General features: G+C 50.9%; 3 protein-coding genes across 3 annotated transcripts; 2 read left to right on the forward strand and 1 right to left on the reverse strand.

Moving 5' to 3' along the window:
* The first annotated feature begins 2,204 nt into the window (after positions 1–2,204).
* PV09_03272 (uncharacterized protein) lies at positions 2,205–3,954 on the forward strand. Its single transcript, XM_016356450.1, has 2 exons — positions 2,205–2,929; positions 2,988–3,954. Exons 1-2 carry the CDS (start codon positions 2,454–2,456, stop codon positions 3,361–3,363), a joined length of 852 nt encoding a protein of 283 aa, XP_016215973.1. The 5' UTR covers positions 2,205–2,453; the 3' UTR covers positions 3,364–3,954.
* Positions 3,955–4,334: 380 nt separating this feature from the next.
* On the reverse strand, positions 4,335–5,782 carry PV09_03273 (uncharacterized protein). Its single transcript, XM_016356451.1, has 3 exons — positions 5,264–5,782; positions 5,103–5,207; positions 4,335–5,046 (listed from the first exon to the last, which is right to left on the reverse strand). The coding sequence occupies exons 1-3, from the start codon at positions 5,740–5,742 to the stop codon at positions 4,980–4,982; spliced, it is 651 nt and encodes a 216-aa protein (XP_016215974.1). The 5' UTR covers positions 5,743–5,782; the 3' UTR covers positions 4,335–4,979.
* A 125-nt stretch (positions 5,783–5,907) lies between these two features.
* On the forward strand, positions 5,908–8,649 carry PV09_03274 (uncharacterized protein). The gene is made up of 3 exons (XM_016356452.1): positions 5,908–6,310; positions 6,382–8,008; positions 8,104–8,649. Exons 1-3 carry the CDS (start codon positions 6,126–6,128, stop codon positions 8,452–8,454), a joined length of 2,163 nt encoding a protein of 720 aa, XP_016215975.1. The 5' UTR covers positions 5,908–6,125; the 3' UTR covers positions 8,455–8,649.
* Positions 8,650–12,889: the final 4,240 nt, after the last annotated feature.

The following is a 12,889-nucleotide window of genomic DNA, read 5'->3' on the forward strand; positions in this document are numbered from 1 at the left end:
AAAATAAACCCTTTCGTAGGGGTCATCTAGTCAGCGCGGTTGGAATTGAATCTGTCTTCTCTCTTGACGCTGTAAGACTGTTACGAGACTGTAAGACTATTGCTTCTTGCTTGCATATACGGAGCTCAAATTTCATAAAGATGTCCAGCATCGAGATTCGAATGATTTGACCACTTTTCACATAATGCTATATCAATCGTCATTTACTTTCGATCCAAAACACATAAAAGGAGTGCATTATTATCCAGACAAAAGATGAAGTTGTACAAGAAGTGCTTAGCTGGCTGTGGTATTGTCGTCATACTTGGAACTTCAACTATCGTTATCAAAACTATCCAATATGACAGACGTCTTTGCGCCCTTACGAACTGTGTTGATAGCATATTTATCATATTTATCTGGCATGTCCGTCGATTAAGTCTCCAACTGTAGGACATAAGAAACTCGTCGACGGCATATTTGAAAACTATCGTCGTCATCAGCTCCTTTTCATCATTTTCTTGCTTAGAACCTTCACAACTTCCTCCGTGTGCTTTGTGTCATGTTTCTTATTCACCGTCACTTCAGGCAGAAATTGGAACCAGATGGACAGCTAAAGCAGTCTCGTTTTGTGCTGCCGTGAAACTTGGATGCTTCAACCGATAGCAAAATTCCAAGAGCTAGAATTTCAGAATCAAATAAACTCTAGCAGAAGTGCAAGCACCGCCTAAGGAACATTAAGGACACCGAATTTATGATCATTTCAAAGACATTCCTGCACATGGGACTTGATTCGAATTTAAAAGAAATTTACTAGAAGAATGGCTCTCCGAATACACTGCGAAGAACCGATCATCCTAACAACAGATAGCCTCAGTTTCTTTTTGAAAGAGATGACAAATTTTCACCTAAATAAACGAGATAGAAGCTTCTGCCTGCCTAAATGGTTCACGGGAACGTAGGCGGACTACAAAGTCGTGAGTGCGATAGTGAATCCATACGTGCGAATCTCCAGAGCTAGAATGTCGAGGTAGGCGCTGAGCACGGAGAGTTTGGGCGTCCTCCTATGGCAGATTATTGAGAATCAGAATCTTCTGAACCCAAGTGTAGCTATTTTACCTCCTTAAAAGACCAACTTCCTCTTCATGCTCATCGCTTTGAAATTTTAAATCATCTCGTGCAAGATTATCCGGACAAAGGACGATATGACCTCTCAGCACTTGTCCGTGTAATGTTAAGAGGGCCTTCCTTTTGAAGTTCAGGGCACCAAACGTTCAACCAGACTGTGAAAGTTTTGAGAGCTTCCCCGCAACCACAGCTGGGATCTATTTTCAGCAGGCTCATGCTAATCACTAAGTCCAACTCATAGCCCATCATTGAATTGGGACCTGTTCAGGCTGTCTCTTCCGCATATTGCCCCTTTGCTCTTCTTGAGCACATACTATAGTGCTGTGATGCTGGAGCCCAGATCCACGAGTATTTTCTTAAAGTTATACGGCCAGCGTTTGCTCATCGTCCGCATATGCGAGCAACCAGAGACCTGAGAATGTTTGAAATGAGCAAACAAATCTGAAGCATCAAATTGCCTCATTGAGATTGGAAGCATCTATATCTTCTAGAGTAGCTCCGCATGTCGGTTGATCGAATGAAAGAATACTTGGCTTTTGGAGAACAGAAACACTTCTCTGGTCTTGCATGCGCGTGGCTCGGGACTTTATGAGCCGTGGTATGAAGCGGAATGATGGGCCGATGAAATTCCACTCGTTCTCAAGCCCTTTTTACCATCTGTTTTAGTTGAATTTGCTTTCTCTGCGAGCTCTTGATAAGACGGCGAAACAATTAGACGGATTCTCCAGGCACGATAAAATCGAGTAGGACATCAGCGCACTGGCGAGCAGACTCGTTGCGAACGGATAGGTCGAGTGTCTCAAGATGTTCGCTATCACGATGGCGTCTGTTTGATATTCTGTCAAGAACGACGGGGAGGATGAATGCGGGCTCGCACTGTCCCCCACTTCTCCCAGCCTTGCGGTATTTAAAACGGACGTCAACGGCTTCTAGCGAGGACGTCGCGCTGAAATCTCCACCAGGCTGCTTACTTCGCGCGACCTTCCTCTGAAGTATCGCTATTTTTGACGCGGTATGGGGAATGTCAGCAGCCCTCCGCTTGAGCGACAGTCTTGAACTCATCCGGCTAGCCCGATGCAGGAACAGCACGAGGTCAGCCTGTGTTGCCCTCTTTACGCCACGAAATTGCACACATTTTTTGCCCAGGGACGTCTGGTCCAGCCGCCTGAGCTCATCGCCAGGAACAATCATTCTCGTCGGCGGCCCCTGAAAAGCGGCGTTACGTGCTCTCTATATGAACTGAATCTGTTTCCTGTGATCTTCTCGTGTCTGCGCGATAAAGCTCCACTCCTTTCACGCTTAATGTTTTTTCTCGGTCACGTCTCTTCGCCAGCCAACCCGAGACAATGTCCATCCCTCGGAAGCCCGTACCCTCCTTAAGCATCGCGAATGGCTCGCCCAAGCTCGAAAACGTACCAGAGATCACACCCAGCGTATCAGAGCAAGATCTTGCCAAGGATGTGGAGAAGAACCCCGTAGCGGAGACGACGCGTCGCGCATCTTCCGAAGAGGACTTGGCTCCACCCGTTCCAGCATACAAGCGCGTTGTTACAGGCTTTGGGGATTTTGGCAGCGGAGGCTATGCCTTTGAGAAAGTGCGAAGCTTCCATTTCAGAGATTTCAAGCCCAGCACGAAGAATGCGAGCAAGCGTCTGTCGGCGCAAAGCAAGAGGCTGTCACAGCGATATGGACAAGAGTTGGGAGGCCAGAAGAGGTACTTCGGCCTGACTCGTCGAAGCTTCTATCTCAGTGTTCTCGCACTCGTTCTCATTGTCCTTGCCGTGGCCATTGGACTCGGCGTGGGTCTCAAGAGAATACACCGGTTCGTAGTCTACTCAATTCGCAACTAGTTAGCCATTGCTGATGCTTGTGTGAGCCAGCCCGCAGAACCTTCCCCTCCCAAGCAATCAAGAGGTCCATACAGGCGATCTGACGTACTATGAACCCGGCCTTGGAGCTTGCGGCATCACAAACACAGCCTCTGATAGTATTGTCGCAATCAGTCATCTAGTGTTTGATGCGGCCCAAACTGGCAGCGATCCTAACCAGAATCCACTGTGCGGGAAGAAGATTCGCGTGTCGAGATACAATGAGCAGGTTGGTGCCCAAAGGAGTGTTGATGTGACTGTCACCGATCGGTGCGTCGGTTGTAAAGCCACCGATCTTGATGTCACCACCAGCGTATTTGATCAGCTGGCTGATCAGGACGCTGGGCGAGTGCTTGCGACTTGGGCCTGGCTGAATGTCGACCTCTGAGACCATACGTGGCACGGTGCTTTTTTTCTTAGCGCCTTATCAAGATTTCACATACAAAAAGGCATCAGATTAGTGCCTCACGGCGACGCGAGCTTTAATACCATGTCCAGTGTTTGGACGTGATAATCTCGCCATTTCGATGTGCAAGGCCGTACAGCCAATTGATCGACGGGGTAGCCCTATGTTGCTCTCTATAGGTCTCGCCAACCAACTGATAGGTTTTGTGAAGGGTCTAAAGTCGAACCAGAGACATAATTCCCCATATCAGTTCCGCGGCTTCTGATTTGGTCTTCTCCCAAATGCGAAAGTCAAATCTACTTCATGCTTGGATCAAAGTGTTTGTCCAATCACGGATGTCGTTGATATTGCGAGAAGTACCAAGTTCGTTTGACAACAGCGAAAGGTCGCTGGTCAGGTCTAGTTCGTTATGCTGAAAGAGCTGTATTAATTGAATTAAAAATGGTAGCATACCACGGAACTGACCTTCCAGGAACGCGTGCTCGACTGACGGTTAATGTATATATGATTATCATTATTATTGTTATGAATAATTCAAATATAGTCAACGCTACTTGTGAAATCCGACATCATAAGTACTCAATGCTTAGAGATACTACACACATTGAAGCGTTGCCTGCTTACGGCGCATTCCGCGAGGACCTAGCAGACGTTGGTAACAGATGGTGAAGCATTCGTTAGGTAGACCATATAAAAGTGTCACGCGCAGAATCAGCCACATTACAATCAAAATCACAACATTCGATGGGTGATTACAAGCGTTGGTCCAATAGATTATGTGGCACAAAGCATCTAGATGCGCCGCCATCTTGTCTCAACATGGCAGACTCTGAACTTCAAGGTGTCGCGATAGAATTGTGACTTTTTAATCTGAAGCAACACTCATGCTAGCTTAACGTGCTTCTTGATAAACATCAAGCATAGGCTCTCTCGAGCATCCTGTCGATAGAGGTTGAGACGAAAGAGACCTTGACATCAGAAGGGAGCCAGCATATGCCTCGTCGTTTCCTCCACAAATCCTAAGTTCCCACATGCATGTGTTTCGTTCTATATGTAAAAACGTACTCTGGAGACTTCGTCACAAGGGCTGACGAGAGCTTCATACTAATCCCATCAATGTCTGAATGCCTGTCCACGTAGATTACAAGGCAATCCGCAATTATTTCGTAAAAGTTTGGAGGTACGAGAGTGGGCTGCAGATTCTTATCACAAATCTGGTCACAGCCAGCGACATGAAACTCTAATGCTATGTGCTGTAAAATGCTCGTAACTGGATTCAAACCATTAAACGTCTACCCAGGGCCTTTGCACGTAAAGCTAGTGTGATGCCAGAGAGACGTGCTGATGGTGCAGAGTGTCAAGATCTACAGCTGAAATATTCAAGAAATTGAAAGAGGTCCATGTTTTACACGATGTTTACTTGGGTAATATGTACATGATCTCGTGGTCGCCAGTATCTAAGTGTGTCAGCATATGCCGATAGAAAAACGATCCGATATGCTTTATCTTAATGGCTTTTTGATGCTTCACGTCCACTTAGGTGCTAGGTGGACTGCTTTGACAATAAGCCCCATGAGCTTTATCGCGATACAGTTCTCCTAATGTGCGCCTCGTTCAAAATACGACCACTGACCCTCCGGTGCTTGCTCTTCTAGTGGTTCCCAGCTATATACTCATTAGCACGTCTTGTTGATGCGGTCTTGGACGCAAAAAACACTTACACCTTGCTCGCAATCATCTTATCTACCAACCTCATCTCGCCCTCTGCGACCTGGATGACCTCCTCGAGCAAGCCTGCACCGATCTTCTCTTCAATCTCTTGGACTCTACGACAGCTGAATTAGTCTTTATCATGCGCGCTTGCTCGTCTGTGGCAACATACTGCTCAAGAGTCATTTGTGGCTCCGGTTCAATCTCCACAATAGAGTCCGGAACCTCATCTTTCATTGCATCGGGAATCTCGCCTGCATGGTCACCACTAGTTGGTTTCAGATTCTCCGGGTCTTTAAATCTGGTGTACGCGAACGCGCCAACGGCTTCGCCCTCGTTCTCCAAGCCGAAATTCTTCCTGTATGACTCGCCCCTGTTGTGGATCTGCCACTGAACTTTCTCCAGCCAAGAGTCGTAACCGGCCGGCTTCACGGATTCAATGATGGACAGCCGTTGCTTCGTGAGGGCTTCGGTAGCTTGTCGATATACGCTGTGCTCGGGTATCTGTTGCAATTTGCGGAGTGTGGAGGTGTACAGGAAAATAAGAGCACTGCGGGGAGCGCCGTGCGTGGTGAGGCCAGCCAGACCAGTAGGACTGCCGGGCTCGAGACGCTTGCTCACAGCAGCAAGCAGGCGAATCGCTGGGCGCATTGTGAGAGTGGCAATGGGTTGGTGATCGGGTTGATGAGGTGTGTTTCTCTGAAGCTCTTCTGAAGGTCGATGTCAGCGGGCCAATAGCATTGCGGGTTTTCTTGGCATCAAGGGACGCAGCAAGCGAGGGTGAGATGTCGCAGATCCAGGACACCTTGTGAGAAACGACATACCGAACAGAAACTTAATCTAACCCTCCCACCTGGAACAGTTTCCTCACATCCTGACGCCGGTAGGCACGTTACTCTTCCTTCCCTTACACTCGTTATACATGATCTAAAGATCATACTTTTTTTTCCTGGCACAAACCCTCAGACACAAGCGCATTCGTTGCGCTGCAATCACTCACCTCCTTACGGTGATCCCCACACACGACCTCCACCATGCGAATTTCATGGCTATTACCGCTCATAACTCTTGCATCGCCAATCCTGGTGAAGGCGGCGTCGGCGGCAACCGAAGATGAAGATGCGCCCAAGTCCACGAAGTTCAACGACATAGAGGTGCCACCCATCAAGGAGATACAAGCAGCAGCGTCGATAGATGAAGACATTAAGAATGGCTATTGGTAGGAATTATGCCCACAGTCTAATGGCTGTCAAGCAAGAGGAAGGCTAACGCTCCATACTTGCTACGCAGGTTGGTTGAGTTCTTCTCGCCCTATTGCCACCATTGCAAGCAACAGGCGCCGATATGGCAGACTATGTACGAATACTACTACACTCTGGACCCTCTTGCTACGTCAAAGTCGAAACCTACAACAGATGACGATACGAAAGACCTCAACTCGTTCACCCGCTACTACAACTTCCACTTCGCCAAAGTCGACTGCGTGGCATTCGGAACGTCGTGTTCAGAAAAGAAGATCGACAGTTTCCCCACGATCATCCTATTCAAGGACGGCGTTGAGGTCAAGAGAGAAGTTGGCACACAGTCACTCAAGGAACTGAGCCAGTGGATTGAGGAAACGCTTGAGAGCATACGACCCGGCTCGAGACCTGCGGACGGACCCAAGCTGCCCAAAGTTGGTGCGCACTCCGTTGAGCCGGCAGCCAAGCTCGAGAAGAGTGAGCAAAAGGATAAGGATCCCGAAGCGGGCAGGAAGGCTGGAGAGAAGCACAATGCTGCTGCTGCGGCCGAAGCTGCCGCTTCAGCGTCTGAGCCAGAATCCACCACCGAGACAGCAGCGGTCAAAAAGCCCGTACGTGTTCCGAATCCAAACGGCAGGTCTGTCCCTCTGACCGCGGAGTCATTCCAACGTCTGGTCACCACGACCCGCGACCCGTGGTTCGTCAAATTTTACTCTCCCGTCTGCAGTCACTGCATAGCCATGGCTCCCAACTGGGCTTCCATGGCGCGGGAAATGCAGGGCGTGATCAACGTTGGAGAGGTTGACTGCATGACGGAAAAGCGACTGTGCAAGGACGCGAAAATCAAAGGCTATCCCACCATGTTGTTTTTCCGTGGCGGAGAGCGTGTCGAATACGACGGTCTTCGCGGCGTCGGCGATCTCACGTCATTCGCGAGGAAGGCTTCAGAAGTCGGAGCGGGCGTACAGAGAGTTTCTGCCGAGCAGTTTGAGAAGCTCGAGAAGACGGAGGAGGTTATATTTGTCTACTTCTACGACCACGCGACCGTTACCGAGGACTTCGAGGCTCTTGAGCGACTGACCCTTTCACTCGTCGGCCACGCGAAGCTGGTGAAGACCAACGATCCAGAGCTTTACAAGCGCTTCAAGATCTCCACATGGCCACGTCTCATGGTCTCACGCTCAGGCAAGCCCTCTTATTATGCGCCATTGGCCCCGAAGGACATGCGCGACACCCGCAAGGTCCTTACCTGGATGAAATCTGTGTGGCATCCGCTCGTCCCTGAGCTTACAGCCCAGAATGCTCACGAAATCATGACCAACAAACACGTTGTCCTCGGTATCTTGAGCAAGGAGCGTGAATCGGAATTCAACGCTGCAAAGAAGGAACTGAAGAACGCGGCGCTGGAGTGGATCGATCGTGAGCAGAACGCGATCAAGCTCCAGAGACAGGAGTTGAGAGACGCGAAGCAGCTGAGAATCGAAGAAGCGGAGGACAGGAACGACGCAAAGGCGCTCAGGGCGGCGAAGGCCATTAGGATCAAGATGGAAGACATTGAACGGAAAGACGTTCGGTTCATGTGGGTGGACGGCATGTTCTGGGAGAGGTGGATCAAGACGACGTTCGGTGTCGATGTTCGTACTGATGGCGAGCGGGTCATCATCTACGACGAAGGAGTACGTGATTTTTTTTTCCCTTTTTTTGGTTTCCTTCCCTTCTGGAAGTGCTGAACGACAACGGACGGCAGCTGACAAAAGGTAAATGAAAACAGAGCCGCCGGTACTGGGATCAGACGTCGACGGGGAACCCCATTGTGCCCTCGCGCACGTCGATTCTGGAAACGCTTCCGAAAACGCTGAAGAATCCGCCTACTTTGCCGCCAAAGAGCACGCACAGCAACATCTTCTGGTTCTTCTGGAAGCTGAAGAACACCTGGAGCAGGCATCCGTACCTGTCCTTCCTCGGACTCATCAGCATGAGTGGGGTGGCCGTGGTGCTGGGACGCAGGGCACGCAGACGCAGCGGTTCTAACGGCGGCAGCATCTGGCTGGACGAAAAGGGCAATGCGTTTGGTGGAATTCTGGGAGTAGGTCACGACGTTGGCGGAGGAAAGACAGACTAAGAGGGAAGAACGGCCCACTGTTGCTGTACGATTTAACGGAGTTAAGCTCCCGAAGGGCTCGCTGCATGAGAAAAAGGCGTCTTTGGGGACAGGTTTTTGGTTTGCGTGTAATGTATTTCCATGCGTTTGGCGTGTACAGTCGTGGCGAACTATGTAAAGGCTTGAGAGAATTGCATGCCGAACTTCCTTCCTTCATTTCCCTACGCTGTGCAGAGAGGGCATCGATGAGTCCAGCCGCCGCGCGTTGCTGCCAGCGTCATGCCGAACATGACAGCCGAACGCGCAACGATCGTCAAGCGAACAGACGCGTGTCGAACGTGCCTCAATCTCAACGTGCCCGGGGCTCGTACCACGGACGTGGGGGGGGAGCAAGGCAATCCCGTTGCGACTTGAGACGGCAGGTCAGAGCAGCCAACAGACCGCGCAGAGGGAATGCCGTCGCAAGAAACGTCATCTGCTATACTTGGCAACGACGGGCTATCGCGCTCGCACCCAACGACACGTCAACACACGCGTCAAAGAGCTGGAGCCGCGGTCGTTTTGGATGCTGGCCGTCACAGTTGACGTCCATGCGTGCAGCAAGACAGACGGGGCAGAAAGACCTGGGATTATGGGCATTTTAACGCTGTCCGTACGAGAGGAGAAGAAGGAGGAGGAGGATAGAGAATGGGGCGCTGGCGTGAGCCGTCATTCGACATGCGATCGAGCCCAGCGCCGTTGCTCTCACTCCGCCCTCTCCCCTTTCATCCCTTTCTCTTCCCCTTCACCTCGCTACGAACTCGATCATGCAATGATCTTCGTCGCCAAGTCAAGCTTTGTTCGTGCGAAGGTGTCGCGTTTTGACCGTGGCTACCGGCTTGTGGGGTTCAGGACAGACTTCGCACAGCATTGTCGAAATGTCTCTTCTTTGGCGCTGGTCTTTTTTTCCATCCTTTCCCTTTCTTTTGCTTTCTTTTGCCTAGTCTGGACGTCGAACCATGAAGCGACTCCTTGAACAAATTCATGTCATGGTTTAGGGAGGATTTCACGCTGAGGCCGCGCGAATGGTGCTACTACCCGATGGTTGTTGTCTTACAATTGCGATTCTCATGCTTCTCATCCACGCCCGACAAAATCAGCGTGGTTTTCCCAAAAAAAAATCTTCATTCTCTTGGCACATCGACCCGGATATGACAAGAGATGCGTTGAACAAAAATTTTGACGCTTCAATGCCAACATTTCACAGGACTATGGCGTTTGTTTCGGCGGAAATTTTTTTCCCCCCTTGCTCTCGGGCCTGTATTCTCACCATGTGACCTGCTAGGTGAGTGTGGTTCGACTAGCCACAAGCGTTGCCCAATGAGAAAAAATCAGCCGCACTAGACAAGGTGTCTTTGTGCTCCACAGCATATGTGTGACAATGACGCAGCAGATTCCGAAAGGAAAACTCCGTGAGCTTGTCGTTCGATGATCATCCTTCGCTGGTGGCGGCTTTATCATTTCGGCACACAAGGTCACCGCAGAGTGATGTGCATGCTTCTTCTTGAGCTGTCCTTTCCGAGGAATGTTGCCAGTCTACAGGCGGCATACCGGGACGAAGTCTCTCCGATTACCCGACAAGAATTAAATAACAGACCAAAGATAAGCGACGAGCGACAACCACATGTCGGTAGATCGAATCTGGTTGGCGCAAATTAAAATTCGGTTGCCGCTTCTACTTTGCCTTGGTTCTTTAGCTCTAGGCATGTGCCGTTCTGGTCTTGTTATCGTTCCGGCATGGCGCCCTTTCGGTGAAGAGCCCGTTTTACTAGATCAAGGCCATGATCCGATAATCTAGGATTTAAACTTGCCCAGATGCGTCTGCAGTGACCGGATCGCTGTCGCCTGGGCATGACCGAACTTGCCGCGAAGAATTCTTTCTAAGTCATTACAAATCACCAAGTGTGAAGCAGCGGGAGACCATGATTCGTTCAAGAATTGCCGGGACGACATTCCTAGTACAGGAGTCACCAAGCGCGGTAAACGGCGAGTTGCGTCGTAATTTGTCACCCATTTCCAGTTGCCCGCAAAGCTGGCCGACGGTTCAGGTGTTGTTGTGATCGTGAATTCCGCTCCAGGAGTGCTTGAGCCTGAAATACACAGAAATTGGACAAGCGACTCTTGCAGAAGCACAGTCGTGACCAGGTGAGGTCAATATAGAGTTCGAAGCCTACGCAGCGGATCGAATGCTTTTTTTGTGGGCATCATGTGGGACAGGTGGAATCGCGTCAAAAACCACAAAACTGAGGGCGGGGTTGGAATGCTTGGGGCCAACTTGGGCCGCCGCGATAAACAGGCTCGATCATCGAGCGTGTTTCTTCAGCAGTCAAATCTCTTGATCAGCTGAACGGCCAGCTCTGTCGAAGAGGCCCCGTGCTCCAGCAAATTCGCGCAAATCTTCGCAGAAGATTGAAGCAGCATCGACAGCAACGTCGTGAACTCGCCTCTTTGCGCACGTTGGTCAAGTAAGCAAGGTAGCAGCACAGATTCAGCCAGGATCACATCCGAAAAGGTCATCCGATTGTGATTATCAGCATGCATTATCTTCGGATCGCAAAGCCATGAATCAAACAGACATTACTGAGCAAATTAAGAACCGAGGAGGTCTGACCGTCGGTCTGACACACCAGGACCGAGCTCTTCTCGGGCACACCGTCTCACCAGAGAGAACATGGTGCTATCGTCCGCAGAGGGGCAAAGTCACTAAAAAGGGAAGGGAAGGGGGGAAAAAACAAAATAAGTTAGGATGCGTCTTGTCCCAAGAAGGGAGCTTGATTTTCTTACAAGCAGGGGAGGGATAGCGCTGCACGGTGGTCAAGATTTATCGTCCAAAATATCAGGACGGGCTCTGGTGGAGTCAGGCGCGGGAGATCGTCTAATCCTTGCCCATGGAACATTCGATGTCGAAACTTCGAGGAAAGACGTGACTGTATGCTGGCTCCACTCCTGCACTCTCGTGACGGGGATGTGGTGACCAGATGGCAATTTCTTCAAAACGCGACACGAATCTTCCTCTCGGTGTTTTTCCTTTTTCTTGTGTGTGTGTATGTGTGTGTGTGTGTGTGTGCGTGTGTAGATGTGTACGTGTGCAGACTGGCTTGTGCTGCTTGACGGAGAAGGAGAAATGAGGCTTCGCCGTAACGTGCAAGCAGAATCCCAATTATGAGCACGTTTCAAAGAGATTTCGATCGCAGTGCTCGTAACGACGCAACGCGGCCATTTGACCAAGTCTATAATCTGTCGGGCGCAGCATCAAAACAGGGTCGCTGGCAAAGAAGTGCACAGCGACGATCCTGGTGGCGAGAAAACTTTATTCTGCAGGCCTTTGTAGGCCTTACAGGTCGATGGAACGCGGGTCAACGATTCTGGTCGAGCCTTCGTGTTGTACCTGCCATGCTTATCCCGGCACACGCGCTTCAAGGCAGAAGCGGCATTGATTGGACCTCGCGCAACGACACGAGGGGCCTAGGCGTTTCCTGCTGTTGCATGCACGTCACGGCAGGGTCCTTTGTGCTTGTGTGTGTGTGTGTGTGTGTGTGTGTGTGTGTGTGTGTGTGTGTGTGTGTGTGTGTGTGTGTGCGAATGAGCATTGTAAGTGTATGCGAACGCGTACGTGTGGCGGTAGAGAGTCTTCTGGCTTTTGCTCTCGATGCATTCTGAGCCCGTCCGTCCACAGTCATTGGCTCTGAGGCAGCGCGACACGCACACCCGCTGATGGGAGGTCTGACACGTGATAGAACGCCAGCGAAGCAGGGAACAGGATGACTGGGTTCGCTATTCTCGGGAATAATTCGTGCGAGGGCGGCCAACGCTAGACGTAGCCAATGCCATGGAGTGCGTGCTCGGCGTTTTCAGTGGCTTGCTCAGAAGTGCCGTCCTAAGCGGATCATTAAAGAATGCGACCGGGGTTACGACGCAGGTCAGGCCAACACCTGAAAGGGGACTGACTACTGACGAAGCTACTGACTCCAGGGCGGCGGCGGCAGCAGGAGCAGAGCATGGTGGCCCGTAGCAGGAGTTGCAGCAGCAGCAGTAAGAGTAGTAGGCCAGCAGCCGTGGCTAGGACGCCGACGGGGAACAACAAAAAGGTGGACGCGCAGTCCGCGGCGAGGGAGAAAAGGGCCAATACCCTTCGCTGCCTCCGCGGACTGCGCGAGGGGAAGGGGGGGGGGGGACGCTGGCGTTGTCTTCTGCTTTGCTGGGAGTTCGCCTTTCGAGCGTTTCGAGGACACGTCGGCTGGTGACGTATCAGACAGAAGACGATCTCCCAGCGAACACACGACGAAGCACTCAAGTCGTAAGGGCCAAGACGGGCTGGCAGTGGACGGCGGAAGGGAAGACGGCGGCATGATTCAGAATGTAACGCAATTGCGCGTGTTCTTCGTCCAGAGCATGACTTACCACGGCTGAGGCTCGG

Source organism: Verruconis gallopava (genome assembly GCF_000836295.1).
Source record: "Verruconis gallopava strain CBS 43764 unplaced genomic scaffold supercont1.8, whole genome shotgun sequence".
NCBI classification, from domain to species: domain Eukaryota; kingdom Fungi; phylum Ascomycota; class Dothideomycetes; order Venturiales; family Sympoventuriaceae; genus Verruconis; species Verruconis gallopava.